The sequence below is a fragment of the Haliotis rufescens genome, unplaced genomic scaffold (assembly GCF_023055435.1).
Source record: "Haliotis rufescens isolate VD_foot unplaced genomic scaffold, xgHalRufe1.0.p SCAF_7, whole genome shotgun sequence".
Lineage (NCBI taxonomy): Eukaryota > Metazoa > Mollusca > Gastropoda > Lepetellida > Haliotidae > Haliotis > Haliotis rufescens.
This window is the reverse complement of record NW_025964361.1, coordinates 50,603,063-50,627,281: the sequence shown is the minus strand read 5'-3', so window position 1 is coordinate 50,627,281 and position 24,219 is coordinate 50,603,063. Positions and strand designations below refer to the sequence as shown.

Sequence of the window (24,219 nt, the reverse complement as noted above, 5' to 3'; positions counted from 1 at the left end):
AACCCGTCCGCCCCGCGTGTGATACCCGTGTGCAACGCGTGTCACACTCATTACAGGGGGAACAAACTTTTGACCAAAGGAGAACCCGTGTTTAGCTGAACATGGAGGTGGAAACAAGGAGATAGTGTTTTTATTTCCTGACGAAAAATGTTAATACACATTTTATTATATGTACTTGCTGACATTTTATTATATGTACTTGCTGATGTCTCATTTTTAGATGTGATTTTGTTGGAAAATATAAGTACTGTTTAAGGCTTCTACATGATGTTTTGCGATGGTGTTAAGAGATACATGATCCTGTTAAAAGTTATTCCTATTCACATGCTTTTTTTGTGATTTGAGATTAAACGTCTGTAGTACGACTTTCAGTGATCATGTTTATGAGGTTTGGCGGAGCATTGTTTTTATTGGATGCTAATTACTTCATGATGGTTGGGTCTCTCCATAGCCGTGACGATTGGGAGGGGCAGCATTTAATTAATGAGACTAGGTTATATCATGGAGGATTCACTTTGGAGAGAGGGTTCTACTAATTACCGTACCACAGGAAGAGACCTGTAGACGTGAGCGCGGGGTTGTGTGTAAGATGGCCGTTGCATAATGGCCGCCAGGAGAGGTAAACATTGAGCCAAAGCTGTGTTGTTTTCACGGGCTTGTTGAATAAATCCCCTGCGCTACTGTCAATATAGCTTCTTCTTGATCCTAGAAACATCATAATCGCATTAAAATACAATGATAACAAGATACATATGTAACCCTAAAGCCCGTGTTCCACATTCATATCCAGGAGGAACACTGATTAAACAAAGGGAAGAAGCTTGCCCTTACTTATATGTAGAGACATAATCTGGATATGACTTTATATGTAAATGTTACGATACTCTACCTATCTTCACGAATTATTAAAAAATGGGCATAAAGTTCACGGAGACGAAGGCTTGAAATACAATACGATACTCGATTATTTAGATGATAAAGTACGTTATTTGATAATAAATATTGTTATTGATATCTAAAAACCGATTTGCTATATTAATAAACATTTCATGATAAATAAAATAACATTTGTGATATAAATTCATTCTTTGGTATCCATAAATGAATTATTGATATCAAATAAGGAATAAATAGTAAAAAAATGTTCTTTGTGGGTTGTATTAAGTAACGCGATTGCATCACGGTTATAGTGTTAATTGCTAGGTTTTTTTCTGCACCATCATATTTTTCATACTATGAAAAACTGTTTAAAAAATGGCAACTTTTAATTAACCAAGGTAATAATACTTACCCGTCCTTCGTTTATTTATCTCTCTGTCATTATTGTCAGTAACATGTGTCTACTTTTAAGTGTATATACTTATGCCATACATCGTACATATTAGGAAAAACATATCATCGTAAGTTATATGTACTCTATATACATGCAGCACAACGATACTTTGATTCTATAGCACAGAAAATCGTTACCCCGAATTACTGTGTAACGGTTCACCCCTTGTTTTCAGACGTGTCATTCAGACATATAAGTCAGGTGTGACAGTTATCACAATCAAACCGGTTATTCGCCTACATGTTTTCTGTAGGCAAAGTGGGATGTAGGCGAAATGGGACTCAACCCGTATTTACATATAAATATCATGTATAACTTATAGTCAATATATATAGCTATACTATACTTAATAATGTAATGTACTGTATGACATTAAACATTTCCCCCACAATTAAGTATGGTGGTTTATATCCATTAAGCATATTATTTATTATTCAACCCGACCTACCCCGTCGATGAAATACAGGACTGTGAAGTTGACGTAAAACCTAAACATTGATGATGATAATCTATGAATGTTAATGCAACAAGCGCTGCGTGTGAAGATAAATTTAAATACGTTTGACACAATAACATATTTCAACAACCTTTTTAACGGTAAAATTAGATACATTTAAACGTTAGTAGCTTATAACAGTTGAAATTGAAAGGTCTACAAAAAGATGTATTTCTTATAATAGAAGGTCCATTAGGATATTTAGTGAAGTACCGTAACTCGTTACGAAAAAATAGTCAACCCGTGTGCAACTCGTTGAGCACCCGTGTCACATGCGTGTTCTCAACGTTCCTCAACGCGTGTTAGCGGAATGAACTATTAGGCAGTAGGTTACCAATGGTATATACTTATGTCACATTCGGGAGTTAAACGTAAATTTGTCAGTTGATCATGACTTACCCCACTGGCGACAAAAACAGGAACGAAAAACCATCCAAGACTAATCAGCAGGAAAGATGCCTAAAAAGACGAATGAACTTCTTACTGCCATGTAGTTTGTTTGTTGTCTGTTTGTTGTTTAACGCCGCAATAAGCAAAATTCGGGGTATATGACGGTGGTCTGTAAATAATTGAGTCTGGACAAGACAATCTCGTGGTTCACACCATGAGCATCGATCTACGCAATGGGATACGATGACATGCATCAACCAAGTCAGCGAGCCTGACCACCCGACCCCTTTAGTCGCCTCTTACGAGAAGCACAGTCGCCTCTGTAACAAGCGTGGGTTATTGATGACCAGTTTTAATCCGGTTCTTCACGGGTCTACTGCCATGTAGAGGATGTACATACATATGTAGGTTTGTATATTTAGAGATAAGCTATTTGATACCTCTTAATTTCATTTAAAACTCGCACCTGATATTGCAAATAAATACAAATGCATTAACCATTATGAATTAACCGTATCTAAAATGAAAAAACCGAAGGCTTCTCTCAGTTTTCAAAGACAGAAAAGAACGCAAAATATTCTCGTACACGAATCTTGTGTTAAATATGACAATGCTTTGGCTACTTTACTGACCCTTTAGACCAATTATGTTGTATCACTACCAGATGTAAATGCCAAATATGACAACTTAACATTGAGATTACCAGATGCAGCGCGTATACGTGTGTATTATTGAACTTACTATCCATTCGTAAACCACAACTGAGTACCCGGATGCAGCCCCGGCGCCTGCTAAGCCAATGAACATGGGAGCACCAACATTGCTTGCGAACAGTGATGCCCCTATCTGTAAAAGCAAAAAGTAAACAGTGTTGTCAAGACAACTAGTTTTGTGTTAATAATGAGCGCATTATATTCTTCATAAAGGGCGTCGTCAGTTTGGTACTGATCACAATTTTAAACACTTGAGTATCTTTTTTTTATTAAAACGATCAATAATTGTTAGGTATTAAGATAATAAGCTGTACGGTCGTCTTTGAAGATGGACATGTCCTACACATGTCTGCCATACAACATTGCTTGAGGCTTTGAATGTTAAAACTAAAACAACTTTTCAGCGTCGTATAACGCTTTTTTCAATTGTTTGTAGAAAGAGCATGTTCGGTTGTACCCCAAAAATACATTGACTAATATTGTTTGTGATTATAGTAAGGTGAAATGGTTGTGATCATGGACTTCAGAGGACGTCGGTGAAACAAAGAAATTACAAACCGGAAGCCATGTCATGTGTTTCCCGGCAAGGAAGTAGCCCTCCGCACTGTTTTTACCACGTCGTAAGCTGGACTGTAAGGGAGGAAGGATTACCAAATCATTGATATAAATACATTGAATTCACTTCTTGTGTAACTAACAATGCATGCATCGTGGTGGCACGGAGGAGCATGGGGCGCGAGCCTGAGTGGAGACTGGGTGGAGCTGCCTCGGTGCAGATCTTGGTGGTAGCAGCAAATAAGTAACAGGTCCTCGGATTAATGTAAGTGCACTCATGGATGTCCAGAATTTTATCATTGACAAATAATGAAAGGAGACAGGAATTCGGTGTTTTCAAATAAGTATCCAAAGCACACTTGTTAGTGAGTGAGTTGGGTTTAACGCCGCTTTTAACAGTATTCCAGTTATATCACGGCGTGTCAGCTTAAAGTGGGAGGAAAGCCCGAAGTGATGCAGGTCTCAGACATTTACCACTTCGGTGAAACCCACGAGCACGGGTATGGTGCTGACAAACCTAGAAACATAATCGGGGCGAACCGGGATTCGAACCCACAATCATAGGTTTCTGGCGTGCCCAAGGGACGCAACTCTGCACAGCGAATCGCGGCGCCTTAGACGACTGGGCCATCCGTGCCCCTCACACTTGTTAAGTAGATAGAGTGCAAGTCAGGTCGAAAAAGGCATTGAATCGGCCTCTTGTCTCTCTCACATGCGGCTAACCTTCGTGAAACTGTCCCATCCCGAAACTTCACGAAAGATCAAGTTTTCCATGTTCATATACTATGACAATAACCTTATAACCCACTCGCTGCTACCGGTATTGTACTAGCACTTCAATCATTTGCTGCCACTGAAATTTAGTCCATATTAATGTTCAACAGTCTCTGGAGTCATATAACGCCATTGATTACCTACCCATATTCCTACGCCCAACACCAGCACGAAGTACCCGCCCACTGCCGCATAATCCCCGGTTTGAAGTTGTTCTGGCATCTTTCTTCAGATGGGCAATAATTGGTGGACTTACGTTTTGGTAAACTGAAACGAAAAGTGCGATTGAGCTTTTGACATCAAATAAAAACGATATAGACCTTGTTGTTTCAGAAAAGATGTTAACAATACAACACGGGATACGTGGAAGTCTTGTGTTGTAGCTGGATCAAAATATTAATAAATATTAACAGATTAAAAGTACTTCATGCTTGCTGCACGACATGTCTATGTGCCATAAACATGCGTGCAGAAAAGGCAGAGTGGTCGATCTGTGACACTTTTTTCTTGTTGCGACACATTTTGACTACACTTCCTTTTTCTGTAGGCAATGTCGCCCTTACAAAAATAAAAAAGTATCATCATTAACGAAAGCGTGACAAAACGACACTCATAGCGACATTTGTCTCATCTTCGTGCAATGAAATTACTTTTGGGTTTACCAAAAGGAAATAATGCCACAATGTGACATTTTCCAAGGTCAAACAATATATACTGAACCAAATTAAAAACTTCACAATCCTAAAATTTTAACATTTTGACCAGTTATCATTGTGGGCCCTTATTGTGTATTTAAATAGTAATGGCCACGTGTTGTCTTCAGATAACACCCGTTTTTGTGCAGGTGAATCGATCAAAATCATGTGCAAAGCACTATAGTGGCAAAAGTGGTTTTTCACGTGCAACTGGTCACGTGGCCATAATACCGCACGTGTTTTCAGCCATACTTGTTAGCAGTCATTAACAAAAAAAGGAAAAACACAAGAAAACAAAAGTCTTTACAGCCATTTGTCATGCCACGCCTTTCAAATGTGAAACGTGAACGTGCCATCGGCATGTTGCAGACGGGAATGTTCGTAGCTGAAGTTGCAAGGACGATGGGTTGTAGTCGACGGACTGTTTATGATTTACAGACAGCCAGGTCGACCACGTTTGACGTCACATGCAGAGGATCGTCAGATTGTCTTACGTCACCTCCGTAACCGATTTTTTAAGGCTACATCAACCAGAAATGAACTGTTGAGGGGTAGACTGAGTGCGCAAACTGTTCGAGACCGTCTGAGAACTGCTCACCTTCAAGCACGACGGCCATACTGCGGGCTGATTCTATCTAAATTACACAGACGTCAACGTCAATTGTGGGCACAGCGACACTTACGATGGACTCAGAGGAATTGGAATCAGGTCGTCTTCAGTGATGAATCCCGATTTAATCTCCGATTTGCTGATGGTAGGGCGAGGGTGTGGAGGCGCCGTCATGAACGTTACGCCCAGTGTTGTGTACAGGAAGTTAACAGATTTCGAGGCGGAAGAGTCATGGTGTCGGGTGCTTTCTGTGGCAATGCACGTTCCAGGCTTCTTGTCATCCGTGGCAACCTCAACGCTGCTGCTTACCGCGACCAGGTACTGGCACCAAAACTTCTGCCTTTTATGGCAGCACATGGACCCGGTTTGATCTTCCAACACGACAATGCCAGACCCCACACAGCAATTTTGACAAGGAATTTCCTTCAGAATGCGGGAGTCAACGTCATGGACTGGCCGTCAAGGTCTCCCGACCTCAATCCCATCGACCACGTCTGGGATGCTCATGGCAGAAGTCTGCGCACTCTCCGGAACCAACCACAGAATTTGCAAGATCTTGACACCATTTTGCAGCAACAATGGCGTCTTCTTCCCAATCATGTGTTCACAAGCATCACAAGGTCCATGCGGAGGCGTTGTGTGGCAGTTGTCAACGCACATGGTGGCCATACACGCTACTGAACTTGTGTGCCATCAGATTCTCGTGCTTGGGACTTATGATTTAAACTGTTGATGTTATTACCGAATACCGTAGGTGCTTGGAACAAATTATGGTTAAAACCGTTAATTATAATCCTTTTTTTGGACATTAATGATTAAAAATTACCTTCTCTGATACATTTGTCCGTTGTATATCATATATGGGATTACTTTTAAAAATGTTAAGTTTTTAATTTGACTCAGTATATATCGGATTATCCATTTCTTTCTTTGATAGTGCGCATGTGTAATAAGTGAATTAACGTAAGCATTCGCAGAAACGGTTATCCTCCTCTTCAAACCCCAATGGTATTTCTTAATTCCAATTTTTGTAACACCAACGTGAGTGAGTGAGTATTGTTTTACACCGCTTTTAGCAATATTCCATCAATAACACGATGGGGTAGACCAGACAAGGGTTTCACACATTTTACCGATGGTGGGAATCGAACCCGGACCTTCGGTGTGAATAGTGAACGCTTTAACCACTGGGCTAGCTAACCGACCCTAAAACTAAAGTACCAATGGCAATATGTTTCTTTCCTCAAAATGAAAACATATATTTGATTGTTTCCTTATAAATTGTCTAAAACAACTGTTTTTTTGTGTTTCATTCCGGGCTCCATCGGTATGGGTGTCCCAGTCGACGTCGCAAATCGTTATCCAGTCCCCCAAGGCATGCCAGAAACCTAGGATCGATGGTTCGAATCCCGGCAACGTATTCCTGCCTGTGGGTTCCACCAAAGTGGTTAAGTCTAATACGTGCATCACGTCCTCCTAAACAAATTCCAGAAACACGTCGGGGATATTCTACCGCCTGTTCTACTTTGACAAGCGATTTGAAAAGTTGTTAGAGACTTGAATGAAATGTAATAGCAATACATAGATTTTGTTTCTTGCAGTCAAAAGGGGCGGTCGGGTAGCCTGGTGGTTAAAGCGTTCGCTCGTCACGCCGAAGACCCGGGTTCGATTCCAGACATGGTTACAATGTGTGAAGCCCATTTCTGGTGTCCCCCGCCGTGATATTGCTGGAATATTGCTAAAAGCGGCGTAAAAGCATACTCACTCACTCACTCTTGCAGTCAGAAAACGATTGTTAATGAAAACATCACCGACAATATAGATATGTGACGACTAATTAAAGATCCGATCATTTTGAGTAAAGCAACCCATTGGTACTTTTGGGTTAGAACCATTGGAGTTGAAAAAGACCATTGGAGTTTTAAAAGGAGTACAACCATTTATGGGAATGGTTAGATTAATCCATTTACACGCATGAGTAACATAACGATAAAGGGCGGCAACATATCAATATGTCGGATTGTAGCGTAGTCGCGCATTTCAATAGCTGCCAATTGGAATTCATTTTGATTGCGACAACGCGACAATGGAGTAATTGTATCTAAAAATCAAAATGTCGCGCGACAATGTCCCTTCTTGGATTCCATATATTTAACTGTGTAAAAGAGCTATGTGAAAAGCCTTACCTTCAAGTACTTTGTCCTTTCGGTTGTTCTGAAGATAAGATTCACCGATGTTCTCAAGCCAACTTGGCGCCAGTCGTCAAACTGTACCGTCACTGCATCCTTCTGAAATCGAAATGCTGCTCATCCTCACACGTATATATATATATATATATGTATTAATAACCACTCACGTCACGATTACATTCACTCATGCTTTAGTTATCAACGATGACACTATTTCCGACTTAAGGTAAATTTACCAACTAAGGGATCGTCCATTTGATATTCTGGTTGGGGGAGGCCGAAGGGCGGGGACGAGTCCAAATTTATTACCCGGGTACCCGCCACCCTATGACCCGGCCCTACCCGGATACCCGCTATAGGTCTCAAGAGTTGGGTACTAAATGTCCGAATGGGAATTGTTTTACCGCAGCCCTGGCAAAAACTATTTAGATACATGTATAAAACAATCTGATCATGTATAATCTGCAGTTGATAGACGCTTTATCCTTACTTGGACATATAAAAGTAGGAACGAATGCCTGCATAGTGAGAAAGAAATGTGAACATTAGCTATACTTGTAGTGTAACCATTGAGTTTTATTGTAATGGCATTAAACAGTATGTCACGTGACTAACCACGAGTCCGGGTAGTCATGTGGGTACCCGGGTCCTACTTAGGACCAACCCGACCCGAGTACCCGAGTACCCGAGTACCCGAGTACCCGAGTTACCCGTCCCAGCCCCAGGGGAGGGAAGATTTTATCGCAAAAAATAAATTGTCCCCGAAAGTTCTTCAAACAAAAAATAATTTGGCTTCATATTTTGGGGGAAAAAATGGCTCGCACAAAACTGACAATGTTGCAATGTGTTTTAAGTGGCTCATAGGTTTTGTTTCAAATATCTGGTTTTGCAACTGTAGCTGAACTTATATCTGGCCTCAATACAAAATCCCTGACCAGATTATTAAATGGTTGGTTTCCAATTTATATTGTCATCATATGTGGTTACACTACAAATGCAAAGGATATACTTATGCAATGGATTTATAAAATGTAAATTCATAACACGTTTTTTATAATATTCCATATGAATATATGCCATTCTTGGCATGATAGTAGATTGGCTCTGTGTGGACAGTCAAGACCCATAACACAAATCAATCTCAGCTCGATCTGTGTCGGTGTGTCAATCTTAATGCTACGTTTGCGGCCGTATGTCTATGACATCGCCTGGAGGATATCATCACTCGATAAACTGTTATAAAATCAATATTTCAGAGATTCTTTGCTTGTTTCTAACACAATTTATGAGTGCCAACGCTTTAGACCGGTTTACATAATTGTCAAGTGTAATGTCTAAACATGAAGGGTTACGAAAACTATCGCTGACTTTCACACGTTGTAACCTACCTACCTTCGTAAGAGACGATTGATAGTACAGTAAACTACGTTTATAACGGACACGCTAAAACGAACTGACGATACAACAAATGGGTCTTTTTGGTCCCGGCCATAATTAGTTATAAGCATATATGCAACATATACTTGTATACAGCAAATGGCCGGGACCAATACGTTCAATTTGTTGTATCGTCAGTTCGTTATAAGTGTGTTCGTAGTAAACGTAGTTTACTATATGTCCTTCACAGGACGTTTTAAAACTATAATCTAGTTTAATTCTAAGGTTTCGCTCAGAGAATTGTTTTCACTGCAACCTGTCATTAATTGGCAAGTTTTGTCAATCCACATGCCTCTGAATTTATGCGCTTATGAAACAACAGCCTACTCAATTATTTCATCACTGATACTGAACGCATTTCGCTGCCCAATTCTTTGGCGACATTGTACTTGTTTGTTTGTTTGTGTGTTGTTTAACGCCGCTCTCAACAATATTCCAGCTGTATGACAGCGGGTCTGTAAACAATCAAGTCTGGACCAGACAATCCAGTAACTGACATCATTAGCATCGATCCATGCATTTGGTATCCGATGACATGCATCAGCCAAGTCTGTGAGCCTGACCACCCGATCCCGTTAGTCGCCTCTTACGACAAGCATAGTCACCTTTTACAGCAAGCATGGGTTGCTGAAGACCTATTCTACCCCGGACGTCGTAGACTAAACAACTCACATACTCATGTGTTAGAAGGTATTTAACAAATGTTCCACACATATATGTATGTATAGAACACGTGGTATCTCTAAAGTCATGGAAATATCAACTTTAAATTTATCAGATCACACAATGAGATACATATGCTATTGGTGTGACCCAATTCACTAAACAGGTTCATTTGGACAACCAGAATGTTATGATCGTAGGTTCGAAGCACGGATTCGTGAGGACTATTATTCTTTGTTAATGAGCACCATACCCGTGCTCGTGGGTTTCATCAAAGTGGTAAATGTCTAAACCTTGAATCACTTTAACTTACTGTTCAAATGGCGGATTAAAACCAGCGTCCTCACAAACTCATAACGAAAACATTGCATCGTGAATATTGATGAACATGTTTATTCGGCTTGTCCCGAAATAACACGAGTTGGTCACGAATGATGTTTATTGATGGCTGCAGCAAGGCTTTATCTTTCAGAAAAATAAAAATAGAACATTCATTCGTGGCGTGAGCAACAGAACGCATTCACAAGGCTATTTCTGTTATATGCAGGCGATGTTTGAATATGGGTGGGGCAGTGATTTATCTGAAATATTCGTGGATAGAATATACTTTCCACATGTAAACATGCAGATAGTTGCTATAGACGCCAAAAGGCGATCTTGTAATATCGCAGTCGTACACAATCCGTTTCACAATCGCGCGAGGATCACTTTGTGCAGGCAATGTAAATTTAATTTTAAGCCCCGAAATAGCCTGTCAGATTGTTTAATGGCGGAACAACTAATGTAAGTATGTCACACATTGGGGTGAGTGAGTTGGGTTTAACGTCACACAATGGAGTTACGTGTAGCGTATACGTATGATCGCTTTGAAGCAGATGACTTGCAGGCTCCGTGCAAGAAGGCGATCTTTGATCTGTGCTGCTCGTAACAGCTTTACAGTAACTTATTTCCTATAGTCGTAGCGCAACGATCGGACCTATGACCATCAATATAAATAAAAGCGACAAAAGCGACAAAACTTCTTTCAAAATTATAGTCTCCGCCAAAAGTTGAGTACGATTTCAACATGATGAAATCCCTATTTGGCCTTCATTGTATACAGTCAAACACCGTTGTGTCGAACTTTGATGTGTCAAACTTACGTTTGTCTCGAAGTATGAGCTTGGTCCCTGCGTGTTCCTTCTTTATTAATCGTTTTCGGTTTTGTGGAACCTCGATAACTCGAAATATTTACGTATTCAACTTCGACACAACGGAGTTTAACTTATATAATCAAGTAAAAATAGTGAATTGCATCGAACATGGTGTTGGTCACTGATGTGTCAAATTTGGAAATGTTCTCCACATGCCTACCATAAAACGTTTTGAAAGATTTACTGAGGCCTTGAATGTCGTACCCTGACTTATCATGTTTTGAGCAAGAGTCGTATGACGCTCTTTGACAGCTTTGTGCAAAGAGCGTGCTCGATTGTACTTCAAAAGTTGTAAAATGCAGGAGCTGCTTGAATATTGCTCGACATGAAGCAAAAAGCGTCTATAGGAATGCTGGAGCGATACAGGCTTGTGGATAGTGTTTTGTTCACTGAATCCTTATGCAAGGCACTAAATATGAAACAGATGAGAAGGCTTCTCTGGTGTCTTTTATTTCTAGTTCCGGTCAACGAACCTGAACGAACACGGGAATATATGGTACTAAAGGTTTCAAGAAATGATCGAACATAGCTGGGGTTTTAATGTTTAATACTTAAATATACATATAATTATTATGTTCACGATATTCCAGTATGATGAGGATGTACAGGGTGTGGTTAAATTATTTTATAAACGTGGGGATACCTTAGATCAGTTAATCAGCACTTCAGTACATCTTTTAAGGGCATTTGGACGTTTGATATGTTATTATGACGACACAGTAGGAAGATCAACTTCTTTATTACAATTTTTTATTCATGTTCTCTATTATATGGCCTATGAAAATATTCTTACACAATATTTATTAGTTTGAAAAAAAATGTCTGAAGTTGCTTTCACTTGATAAGCAGGTTCATTCTTATCATCGCCGTGATATTTTGATAAAACCATCACACCTCACTCATTCCTTGTGCTATGGACACAGGTAAGCTACTCGTGAAGATCCGGGTCAGAATAGGTCTTCAGCAACCCAGGCTTGCCATGGGAGGCGACTATGTGCTCGTCGTAAGAGGCGACTAACGGGATCGGGTGGTCAGGCTTGCTGACTTTGTTGATGCATGTCATCGTATCTCAAATGCGTGGATCGATGCTCAAGATGCCAATCACTGGATTGTCTGGTCCAGACTCAATTATGTACGGACCACTGTCATATAACTGAAATATTGCTGAGTGCGGCGTTAAACAACAAACAAACAAACAAACACAGACAAACATAATTTTATATCAGGCAAATATGAAACTTTTCTCTCTCTCTCTCTCTCTCTCTCTCTCTCTCTCTCTCTCTCTCTCTATATATATATATATATATATATATATATATATATATATATATATATATATTCAACTCAAAATGCTACTTATACAAATATATCAATAATTTTGATATACACTCCCTCATACACAAATAATGGGACTGATAAAAAGAGGAAAATGTGTTTTGCTCTTAACATAACAATGTACAATGTATTTGCCAGACGCGATGAATAATACGTTTTTACAGGGTAAAAATGCCAATTAAACTTTTTAATATAAACAAACCAGTACACTAAAATACAAAATATGTGTATTCCCTATATTGACTTTTATAGCTAAAATGGATAGAATTATCATTAAACCGCCCGCACGCTATCAGAAATGAGCGGGCGACTGTAACTTGATAATGCCCTCATATTACTTGACGACGGGCCATTATCACGCCCGTTGTTAGGTGACGTCATAGGGCAGAGAAAATGACGTCACGTATTATAGTGACGTCATCTGGTTTGTTCTATGACGTTTCCATATTTGTAAAATGTGGTCAGTGACATTCGTGTTGACTGCAGTAAATGTTTCAAAACCGATATTGTTGTTTCTTATTATTTGATAACAAATTCCATCCATTTTAGCTATAATAACGGTAACGCTCTTTTTCAGGGCATTATCATTTGCAGATGCCCTCGGTCTTTTCAACTGCCCTCCTTCGGCGGGCAGTTAATGAAAAACCTCGGGCTTCTGCAAATGATAATGCCCTGAAAAAGAGCGTTACCCTTATAGTATCACATGTTCCCGTGGTTTTTTTTTAGGTGAACAATTGACTTGCCTTTGCATGTGCTTGTGACGGATGCCACAGGTGGGGCAGGATACGCTCACCTTATCACGAACACCTGATACCATCACTATTTGATAGTGATTCATAAACACGTGCTCATGATGTAGTCGGAATCCTACAATCGACTGTGTTTCGGGGCAGATATTTCTTATGAATATTGAAATTAAGGGGTTTGTCGCTTTTATTATTATCATGACTATTTGATAGTGATTCATAAACACATGATCATGATATAGACGGATCGTGCCATGGAGCTTTTTCTTATGATAAAGGAAAGGGCTTAGTCGCTTATATTTATATGATACAAACACGAAAGTCTTAACTGAGTATATGTGTAATACATCTTGAAGAGGAATAGTGGTACTGTTATTATTGTATACGAAAATAAAAATACTTGTAAATCTCAATTTTATGATTCGGACACCTAACCACAGAAACTACCAATGACTGATGTGTATAACGACGTATCTTTTCACTTATAACGTAACTTCTATCGAATTATTGATATTTTCATCAAAGCATCACACATCGTTTAACAAAAATACGACATGTACTACTCAAAAGAAGTTAAAGAACACGTATGAAGTTGAAAATTGATACAGACTTACAGAAACATAAAAGGTCAATGGTAGTCCAACGAAACAGATTCGATTGGGCGTAAAAGGTAAAATAAGCGGTCTTAACAGTATTCCAGTTATATCACGGCGTGTCATATTAATGTGGGAGGAAAGCCCGAAGTGATGCAGGTCTCTGACGTTAACCACTTCGGTGAAACCCACGAGCACGGGTATGGTTCTGTTAAACCTAGAAACATAATCGGGGCGAACCGGGATTCGAACCCGTAATCATAGGTTTCTGGCGTACCCAAGGGACGCAACTCTGCACAACGAATCGCGGCGCCTTAAACGACTGGGCCACCCGATATTGTGCGTACTTTCGTCTTTCACTTTGATATTTCTGAAAATACTGGAAGCACAACCTGACACACAAAGAAATAATGAATCGTATTCAAGAGTTGAATATAAATTGGTCGCAGATACGTGAATGAATTCGTCATAAATATTAAACAAGCTGAACTGCAACATTCCTATCGTGTGACCATGTCACAGAAGTGGTAGTTATCAGTATGCATCATGGCGAAGCATGCCGAATGTGTGTCAGTATGAAGTGAGTTATGTGTGTAGGTATGTTGAGTACATGGGTCATGTGTGTCATGTGTGTCGAGTACATGTGTATTAAGCGTGCTGAGTACATGTGTGTTATGTGTGTTGAGTACATGTGTATTAAGCGTGCTGAGTACATGTGTGTTATGTGTGCTGAGTACATGTGTGTTATGTGTGTTGAGTACATGTGTGTTATGTGTAGAGTACATGTGTGTTATGTGTGTTGAGTACATGTGTGTTATGTGTTGAGTACATGTGTGTTATGTGTTGAGTACGTGAGTTATGTGTGCAGAGTACATGTGTGTTATGTGTGCTGAGTACATGTGTGTTATGTGTTGAGTACATGTGTGTTATGTGTGTTGAGTACATGTGTGTTATGTGTGCTGAGTACATGTGTGTTATGTGTGTTGAGTACATGTGTGTTATGTGTGTTGAGTACATGTGTGTTATGTGTGCTGAGTACATGTGTGTTATGTGTTGAGTACATGTGTGTTATGTGTTGAGTACATGTGTGTTATGTGTGTTCAGTACATGTGTGTTATGTGTGTTGATTACATGTGTGTTATGTGTGTTGAGTACATGTGTGTTATGTGTAGACGACATGTGTGTTATGTGTGTTGAGTACATGTGTGTTATGTGTGTTGAGTACATGTGTGTTATGTGTGCTGAGTACATGTGTGTTATGTGTGTTGAGTACATGTGTGTTATGTGTGTTGAGTACATGTGTGTTATGTGTGCTGAGTACATGTGTGTTATGTGTTGAGTACATGTGTGTTATGTGTTGAGTACGTGAGTTATGTGTGTTGAGTACATGTGTGTTATGTGTGTTGAGTACATGTGTGTTATGTGTTGAGTACATGTGTGTTATGTGTGTTGAGTACATGTGTGTCATGTGCTGAGTACATGTGTGTTATGTGTTGAGTACATGTGTGTTATGTGTGTTGAGTACATGTGTTATGTGTGCTGAGTACATGTGTGTTATGTGTGCTAAGTACATGTGTGTTATGTGTGTAGAGTACATGTGTGTTATTTGTTGAGTACATGTGTGTTATGTGTGTTGAGTACATGTGTGTTATGTGCTGAGTACATGTGTGTTATGTGTGCTGAGTACATGTGTGTTATGTGTTGAGTACATGTGTGTTATGTGTTGAGTACATGAGTTATGTGTGTTGAGTACATGTGTGTTATATGTGCTGAGTACATGTGTGTTATGTGTAGAGTACATGTGTGTTATGTGTAGAGTACATGTGTGTTATGTGTTGAGTACATGTGTGTTATGTGTAGAGTACATGTGTGTTATGTGTGCTGAGTACATGTGTGTTATGTGTGTTGAGTACATGTGTGTTATGTGTAGAGTACATGTGTGTTATGTGTGCTGAGTACATGTGTGTTATGTGTGCTGAGTACATGTGTGTTATGTGTGCTGAGTACATGTGTGTTATGTGTTGAGTACATGTGTGTTATGTGTTGAGTACATGAGTTATGTGTGTTGAGTACATGTGTGTTATATGTGCTGAGTACATGTGTGTTATGTGTAGAGTACATGTGTGTTATGTGTAGAGTACATGTGTGTTATGTGTTGAGTACATGTGTGTTATGTGTAGAGTACATGTGTGTTATGTGTGCTGAGTACATGTGTGTTATGTGTGTTGAGTACATGTGTGTTATGTGTAGAGTACATGTGTGTTATGTGTGCTGAGTACATGTGTGTTATGTGTGCTGAGTACATGTGTGTTATGTGTGCTGAGTACATGTGTCTTATGTGTTGAGTACATGTGTGTTATGTGTAGAGTACATGTGTGTTATATGTGCTGAGTACATGTGTGTTATATGTGCTGAGTACATGTGTGTTATGTGTGCTAAGTACATGTGTGTTATGTGTTGAGTACATGTGTGTTATGTGTGCTGAGTACATGTGTGTTATGTGTTGAGTACATGTGTGTTATGTGTTGAGTACATGTGTGTTATGTGTTGAGTACGTGAGTTATGTGTGTTGAGTACATGTGTGTTATGTGTTGAGTACGTGAGTTATGTGTGTTGAGTACATGTGTGTTATGTGTGCTGAGTACATGTGTGTTATGTGTTGAGTACATGTGTGTTATGTGTTGAGTACGTGAGTTATGTGTGTTGAGTACATGTGTGTTATGTGTGCTGAGTACATGTGTGTTATGTGTTGAGTACATGTGTGTAATGTGTTGAGTACGTGAGTTATGTGTGTTGAGTACATGTGTGTTATGTGTTGAGTACATGTGTGTTATGTGTGCTGAGTACATGTGTGTTATGTGTTGAGTACATGTGTGTTATGTGTTGAGTACATGTGTGTTATGTGTAGAGTACATGTGTGTTATGTGTGCTGATTACATGTGTGTTATGTGTGCTGAGTACATGTGTGTTATGTGTGCTGAGTACATGTGTGTTATGTGTGCTGAGTACATGTGTGTTATGTGTGCTGAGTACATGTGTGTTATGTGTTGAGTACATGTGTGTTATGTGTTGAGTACGTGAGTTATGTGTGTTGAGTACATGTGTGTTATGTGTTGAGTACGTGAGTTATGTGTGTTGAGTACATGTGTGTTATGTGTGCTGAGTACATGTGTGTTATGTGTTGAGTACGTGAGTTATGTGTGTTGAGTACATGTGTGTTATGTGTTGAGTACATGTGTGTTATGTGTTGAGTACGTGAGTTATGTGTGTTGAGTACATGTGTGTTATGTGTTGAGTACATGTGTGTTATGTGTGCTGAGTACATGTGTGTTATGTGTTGAGTACATGTGTGTTATGTGTTGAGTACATGTGTGTTATGTGTAGAGTACATGTGTGTTATGTGTGCTGAGTACATGTGTGTTATGTGTTGAGTACATGTGTGTTATGTGTGCTGAGTACATGTGTGTTATGTGTTGAGTACATGTGTGTTATGTGTGTTGAGTACATGTGTGTTATGTGTTGAGTACATGTGTGTTATGTGTGTTGAGTACATGTGTGTTATGTGTGTTGAGTACATGTGTGTTATGTGTAGAGTACATGTGTGTTATGTGTGCTGAGTACATGTGTGTTATGTGTGCTGAGTACATGTGTGTTATGTGTGTTGAGTACATGTGTGTTATGTGTTGAGTACATGTGTGTTATGTGTGTAGAGTACATGTGTGTTATTTGTTGAGTACATGTGTGTTATGTGTTGAGTACATGTGTGTTATGTGTGTTGAGTACATGTGTGTTATGTGTTGAGTACATGTGTGTTATGTGTAGAGGACATGTGTGTTATGTGTGTTGAGTACATGTGTGTTATGTGTGCTGAGTACATGTGTGTTATGTGTGCTGAGTAATGTGTGTTATGTGTTGAGTACATGTCTGTTATGTGTGTTGAGTACATGTGTGTTATGTGTGCTGAGTACATGTGTGTTATGTGTTGAGTACATGTGTGTTATGTGTTGAGTACGTGAGTTATGTGTGTTGAGTACATGTGTGTTATGTGTTGAGTACATGTGTGTTATGTGTGCTGAGTACATGTGTGTTATGTGTTGAGTACATGTGTGTTATGTGTTGAGTACATGTGTGTTATGTGTAGAGTACATGTGTGTTATGTGTGTTGAGTACATGTGTGTTATGTGTTGAGTACATGTGTGTTATGTGTGCTGAGTACATGTGTGTTATGTGTTGAGTACATGTGTGTTATGTGTGTTGAGTACATGTGTGTTATGTGTTGAGTACATGTGTGTTATGTGTGTTGAGTACATGTGTGTTATGTGTGTTGAGTACATGTGTGTTATGTGTAGAGTACATGTGTGTTATGTGTGCTGAGTACATGTGTGTTATGTGTGCTGAGTACATGTGTGTTATGTGTGTTGAGTACATGTGTGTTATGTGTTGTGTACATGTGTGTTATGTGTGTAGAGTACATGTGTGTTATTTGTTGAGTACATGTGTGTTATGTGTTGAGTACATGTGTGTTATGTGTGTTGAGTACATGTGTGTTATGTGTTGAGTACATGTGTGTTATGTGTAGAGGACATGTGTGTTATGTGTGTTGAGTACATGTGTGTTATGTGTGCTGAGTACATGTGTGTTATGTGTGCTGAGTAATGTGTGTTATGTGTTGAGTACATGTGTGTTATGTGTGTTGAGTACATGTGTATTAAGCGTGCTGAGTACATGTGTGTTATGTGTGCTGAGTACATGTGTGTTATGTGTGCTGAGTACATGTGTGTTATGTGTAGAGTACATGTGTGTTATGTGTGCTGAGTACATGTGTGTTATGTGTGTTGAGTACATGTGTGTTATGTGTTGAGTACATGTGTGTTATGTGTTGAGTACATGTGTGTTATGTGTTGAGTACGTGAGTTATGTGTGCAGAGTACATGTGTGTTATGTGTGCTGAGTACATGTGTGTTATGTGTTGAGTACATGTGTGTTATGTGTGTTGAGTACATGTGTGTTATGTGTGCTGAGTACATGTGTGTTATGTGTGTTGAGTACATGTGTGTTATGTGTGTTGAGTACATGTGTGTTATGTGTGCTGAGTACATGTGTGTTATGTGTTGAGTACATGTGTGTTATGTGTTGAGTACATGTGTGTTATGTGTGTTCAGTACATGTGTGTTATGTGTGTTGATTACATGTGTGTTATGTGTGTTGAGTACATGTGTGTTATGTGTAGACGACATGTGTGTTATGTGTGTTGAGTACATGTGTGTTATGTGTGTTGAGTACATGTGTGTTATGTGTGCTGAGTACATGTGTGTTATGTGTGTTGAGTACATGTGTGTTATGTGTGTTGAGTACATGTGTGTTATGTGTGCTGAGTACATGTGTGTTATGTGTGTTGAGTACATGTGTGTTATGTGTTGAGTACGTGAGTTATGTGTGTTGAGTACATGTGTGTTATGTGTGTTGAGTACATGTGTGTTATGTGTTGAGTACATGTGTGTTATGTGTGTTGAGTACATGTGTGTTATGTGCTGAGTACATGTGTGTTATGTGTTGAGTACATGTGTGTTATGTGTGTTGAGTACGTGTGTTATGTGTGCTGAGTACATGTGTGTTATGTGTGCTAAGTACATGTGTGTTATGTGTGTAGAGTACATGTGTGTTATGTGTGTTGAGTACATGTGTGTTATGTGTTGAGTACATGTGTGTTATGTGTGTTGAGTACATGTGTGTTATGTGCTGAGTACATGTGTGTTATGTGTTGAGTACATGTGTGTTATGTGTGTTGAGTACGTGTGTTATGTGTGCTGAGTACATGTGTGTTATGTGTGCTAAGTACATGTGTGTTATGTGTGTAGAGTACATGTGTGTTATTTGTTGAGTACATGTGTGTTATGTGTGTTGAGTACATGTGTGTTATGTGCTGAGTACATGTGTGTTATGTGTGCTGAGTAATGTGTGTTATGTGTTGAGTACATGTGTGTTATGTGTGTTGAGTACATGTGTATTAAGCGTGCTGAGTACATGTGTGTTATGTGTGCTGAGTACATGTGTGTTATGTGTGCTGAGTACATGTGTGTTATGTGTAGAGTACATGTGTGTTATGTGTGCTGAGTACATGTGTGTTATGTGTGTTGAGTACATGTGTGTTATGTGTTGAGTACATGTGTGTTATGTGTTGAGTACATGTGTGTTATGTGTTGAGTACGTGAGTTATGTGTGCAGAGTACATGTGTGTTATGTGTGCTGAGTACATGTGTGTTATGTGTTGAGTACATGTGTGTTATGTGTGTTGAGTACATGTGTGTTATGTGTGCTGAGTACATGTGTGTTATGTGTGTTGAGTACATGTGTGTTATGTGTGTTGAGTACATGTGTGTTATGTGTGCTGAGTACATGTGTGTTATGTGTTGAGTACATGTGTGTTATGTGTTGAGTACATGTGTGTTATGTGTGTTGAGTACATGTGTGTTATGTGTGTTGATTACATGTGTGTTATGTGTGTTGAGTACATGTGTGTTATGTGTAGACGACATGTGTGTTATGTGTGTTGAGTACATGTGTGTTATGTGTGTTGAGTACATGTGTGTTATGTGTGCTGAGTACATGTGTGTTATGTGTGTTGAGTACATGTGTGTTATGTGTGTTGAGTACATGTGTGTTATGTGTGCTGAGTACATGTGTGTTATGTGTTGAGTACATGTGTGTTATGTGTTGAGTACGTGAGTTATGTGTGTTGAGTACATGTGTGTTATGTGTGTTGAGTACATGTGTGTTATGTGTTGAGTACATGTGTGTTATGTGTGTTGAGTACATGTGTGTTATGTGCTGAGTACATGTGTGTTATGTGTTGAGTACATGTGTGTTATGTGTGTTGAGTACGTGTGTTATGTGTGCTGAGTACATGTGTGTTATGTGTGCTAAGTACATGTGTGTTATGTGTGTAGAGTACATGTGTGTTATTTGTTGAGTACATGTGTGTTATGTGTGTTGAGTACATGTGTGTTATGTGCTGAGTACATGTGTGTTATGTGTGCTGAGTACATGTGTGTTATGTGTTGAGTACATGTGTGTTATGTGTTGAGTACATGAGTTATGTGTGTTGAGTACATGTGTGTTATATGTGCTGAGTACATGTGTGTTATGTGTTGAGTACATGTGTGTTATGTGTAGAGTACATGTGTGTTATGTGTTGAGTACATGTGTGTTATGTGTAGAGTACATGTGTGTTATGTGTGCTGAGTACATGTGTGTTATGTGTGTTGAGTACATGTGTGTTATGTGTAGAGTACATGTGTGTTATGTGTGCTGAGTACATGTGTGTTATGTGTGCTGAGTACATGTGTGTTATGTGTGCTGAGTACATGTGTGTTATGTGTTGAGTACATGTGTGTTATGTGTTGAGTACATGAGTTATGTGTGTTGAGTACATGTGTGTTATATGTGCTGAGTACATGTGTGTTATGTGTAGAGTACATGTGTGTTATGTGTAGAGTACATGTGTGTTATGTGTTGAGTACATGTGTGTTATGTGTAGAGTACATGTGTGTTATGTGTGCTGAGTACATGTGTGTTATGTGTGTTGAGTACATGTGTGTTATGTGTAGAGTACATGTGTGTTATGTGTGCTGAGTACATGTGTGTTATGTGTGCTGAGTACATGTGTGTTATGTGTGCTGAGTACATGTGTCTTATGTGTTGAGTACATGTGTGTTATGTGTAGAGTACATGTGTGTTATATGTGCTGAGTACATGTGTGTTATATGTGCTGAGTACATGTGTGTTATGTGTGCTAAGTACATGTGTGTTATGTGTTGAGTACATGTGTGTTATGTGTGCTGAGTACATGTGTGTTATGTGTTGAGTACATGTGTGTTATGTGTTGAGTACATGTGTGTTATGTGTTGAGTACGTGAGTTATGTGTGTTGAGTACATGTGTGTTATGTGTTGAGTACGTGAGTTATGTGTGTTGAGTACATGTGTGTTATGTGTGCTGAGTACATGTGTGTTATGTGTTGAGTACATGTGTGTTATGTGTTGAGTACGTGAGTTATGTGTGTTGAGTACATGTGTGTTATGTGTGCTGAGTACATGTGTGTTATGTGTTGAGTACATGTGTGTAATGTGTTGAGTACGTGAGTTATGTGTGTTGAGTACATGTGTGTTATGTGTGCTGAGTACATGTGTGTTATGTGTGCTGAGTAATGTGTGTTATGTGTTGAGTACATGTCTGTTATGTGTGTTGAGTACATGTGTGTTATGTGTGCTGAGAACATGTGTGTTATGTGTTGAGTACATGTGTGTTATGTGTTGAGTACGTGAGTTATGTGTGTTTAGTACATGTGTGTTATGTGTTGAGTACATGTGTGTTATGTGTGCTGAGTACATGTGTGTTATGTGTTGAGTACATGTGTGTTATGTGTTGAGTACATGTGTGTTATGTGTAGAGTACATGTGTGTTATGTGTGCTGAGTACATGTGTGTTATGTGTGCTGAGTACATGTGTGTTATGTGTGCTGAGTACATGTGTGTTATGTGTGCTGAGTACATGTGTGTTATGTGTGCTGAGTACATGTGTGTTATGTGTTGAGTACATGTGTGTTATGTGTTGAGTACGTGAGTTATGTGTGTTGAGTACATGTGTGTTATGTGTTGAGTACGTGAGTTATGTGTGTAGAGTACATGTGTGTTATGTGTGCTGAGTACATGTGTGTTATGTGTTGAGTACGTGAGTTATGTGTGTTGAGTACATGTGTGTTATGTGTGCTGAGTACATGTGTGTTATGTGTTGAGTACATGTGTGTTATGTGTTGAGTACGTGAGTTATGTGTGTTGAGTACATGTGTGTTATGTGTTGAGTACATGTGTGTTATGTGTGCTGAGTACATGTGTGTTATGTGTTGAGTACATGTGTGTTATGTGTTGAGTACATGTGTGTTATGTGTAGAGTACATGTGTGTTATGTGTGTTGAGTACATGTGTGTTATGTGTTGAGTACATGTGTGTTATGTGTGCTGAGTACATGTGTGTTATGTGTTGAGTACATGTGTGTTATGTGTGTTGAGTACATGTGTGTTATGTGTTGAGTACATGTGTGTTATGTGTGTTGAGTACATGTGTGTTATGTGTGTTGAGTACATGTGTGTTATGTGTAGAGTACATGTGTGTTATGTGTGCTGAGTACATGTGTGTTATGTGTGCTGAGTACATGTGTGTTATGTGTGTTGAGTACATGTGTGTTATGTGTTGAGTACATGTGTGTTATGTGTGTAGAGTACATGTGTGTTATTTGTTGAGTACATGTGTGTTATGTGTTGAGTACATGTGTGTTATGTGTGTTGAGTACATGTGTGTTATGTGTTGAGTACATGTGTGTTATGTGTAGAGGACATGTGTGTTATGTGTGTTGAGTACATGTGTGTTATGTGTGCTGAGTACATGTGTGTTATGTGTGCTGAGTAATGTGTGTTATGTGTTGAGTACATGTCTGTTATGTGTGTTGAGTACATGTGTGTTATGTGTGCTGAGAACATGTGTGTTATGTGTTGAGTACATGTGTGTTATGTGTTGAGTACGTGAGTTATGTGTGTTTAGTACATGTGTGTTATGTGTTGAGTACATGTGTGTTATGTGTGCTGAGTACATGTGTGTTATGTGTTGAGTACATGTGTGTTATGTGTTGAGTACATGTGTGTTATGTGTAGAGTACATGTGTGTTATGTGTGTTGAGTACATGTGTTATGTGTTGAGTACATGTGTGTTATGTGTGCTGAGTACATGTGTGTTATGTGTTGAGTACATGTGTGTTATGTGTGTTGAGTACATGTGTGTTATGTGTTGAGTACATGTGTGTTATGTGTGTTGAGTACATGTGTGTTATGTGTGTTGAGTACATGTGTGTTATGTGTAGAGTACATGTGTGTTATGTGTGCTGAGTACATGTGTGTTATGTGTGCTGAGTACATGTGTGTTATGTGTGTTGAGTACATGTGTGTTATGTGTTGAGTACATGTGTGTTATGTGTGTAGAGTACATGTGTGTTATTTGTTGAGTACATGTGTGTTATGTGTTGAGTACATGTGTGTTATGTGTGTTGAGTACATGTGTGTTATGTGTTGAGTACATGTGTGTTATGTGTAGAGGACATGTGTGTTATGTGTGTTGAGTACATGTGTGTTATGTGTGCTGAGTACATGTGTGTTATGTGTGCTGAGTAATGTGTGTTATGTGTTGAGTACATGTCTGTTATGTGTGTTGAGTACATGTGTGTTATGTGTGCTGAGTACATGTGTGTTATGTGTTGAGTACATGTGTGTTATGTGTGCTGAGTACATGTGTGTTATGTGTTGAGTACATGTGAGTTATGTGTTGAGTACATGTGTGTTATGTGTAGAGTACATGTGTGTTATGTGTGTTGAGTACATGTGTGTTATGTGTTGAGTACGTGAGTTATGTGTGTTGAGTACATGTGTGTTATGTGTGCTGAGTACATGTGT

At 39.1% G+C, this 24,219-nt stretch overlaps 1 protein-coding gene across 1 annotated transcript in view; it reads right to left on the bottom strand.

Moving 5' to 3' along the window:
- The window catches only part of LOC124117483 (sodium/glucose cotransporter 4-like), a 91,928-nt gene that overhangs the window by 15,343 nt on the left and 52,366 nt on the right, over positions 1-24,219 (bottom strand). The window contains exons 2-6 of the mRNA XM_046479399.2: positions 7,753-7,854; positions 4,406-4,528; positions 3,491-3,562; positions 2,961-3,065; positions 2,229-2,288 (exon numbers count right to left, since the gene is read on the bottom strand). Of these exons, the coding sequence (XP_046335355.2) occupies positions 2,229-2,288; positions 2,961-3,065; positions 3,491-3,562; positions 4,406-4,483 (315 nt within the window). The 5' untranslated portion in view covers positions 4,484-4,528; positions 7,753-7,854. The remainder of the gene's footprint in view (positions 1-2,228; positions 2,289-2,960; positions 3,066-3,490; positions 3,563-4,405; positions 4,529-7,752; positions 7,855-24,219) is intronic.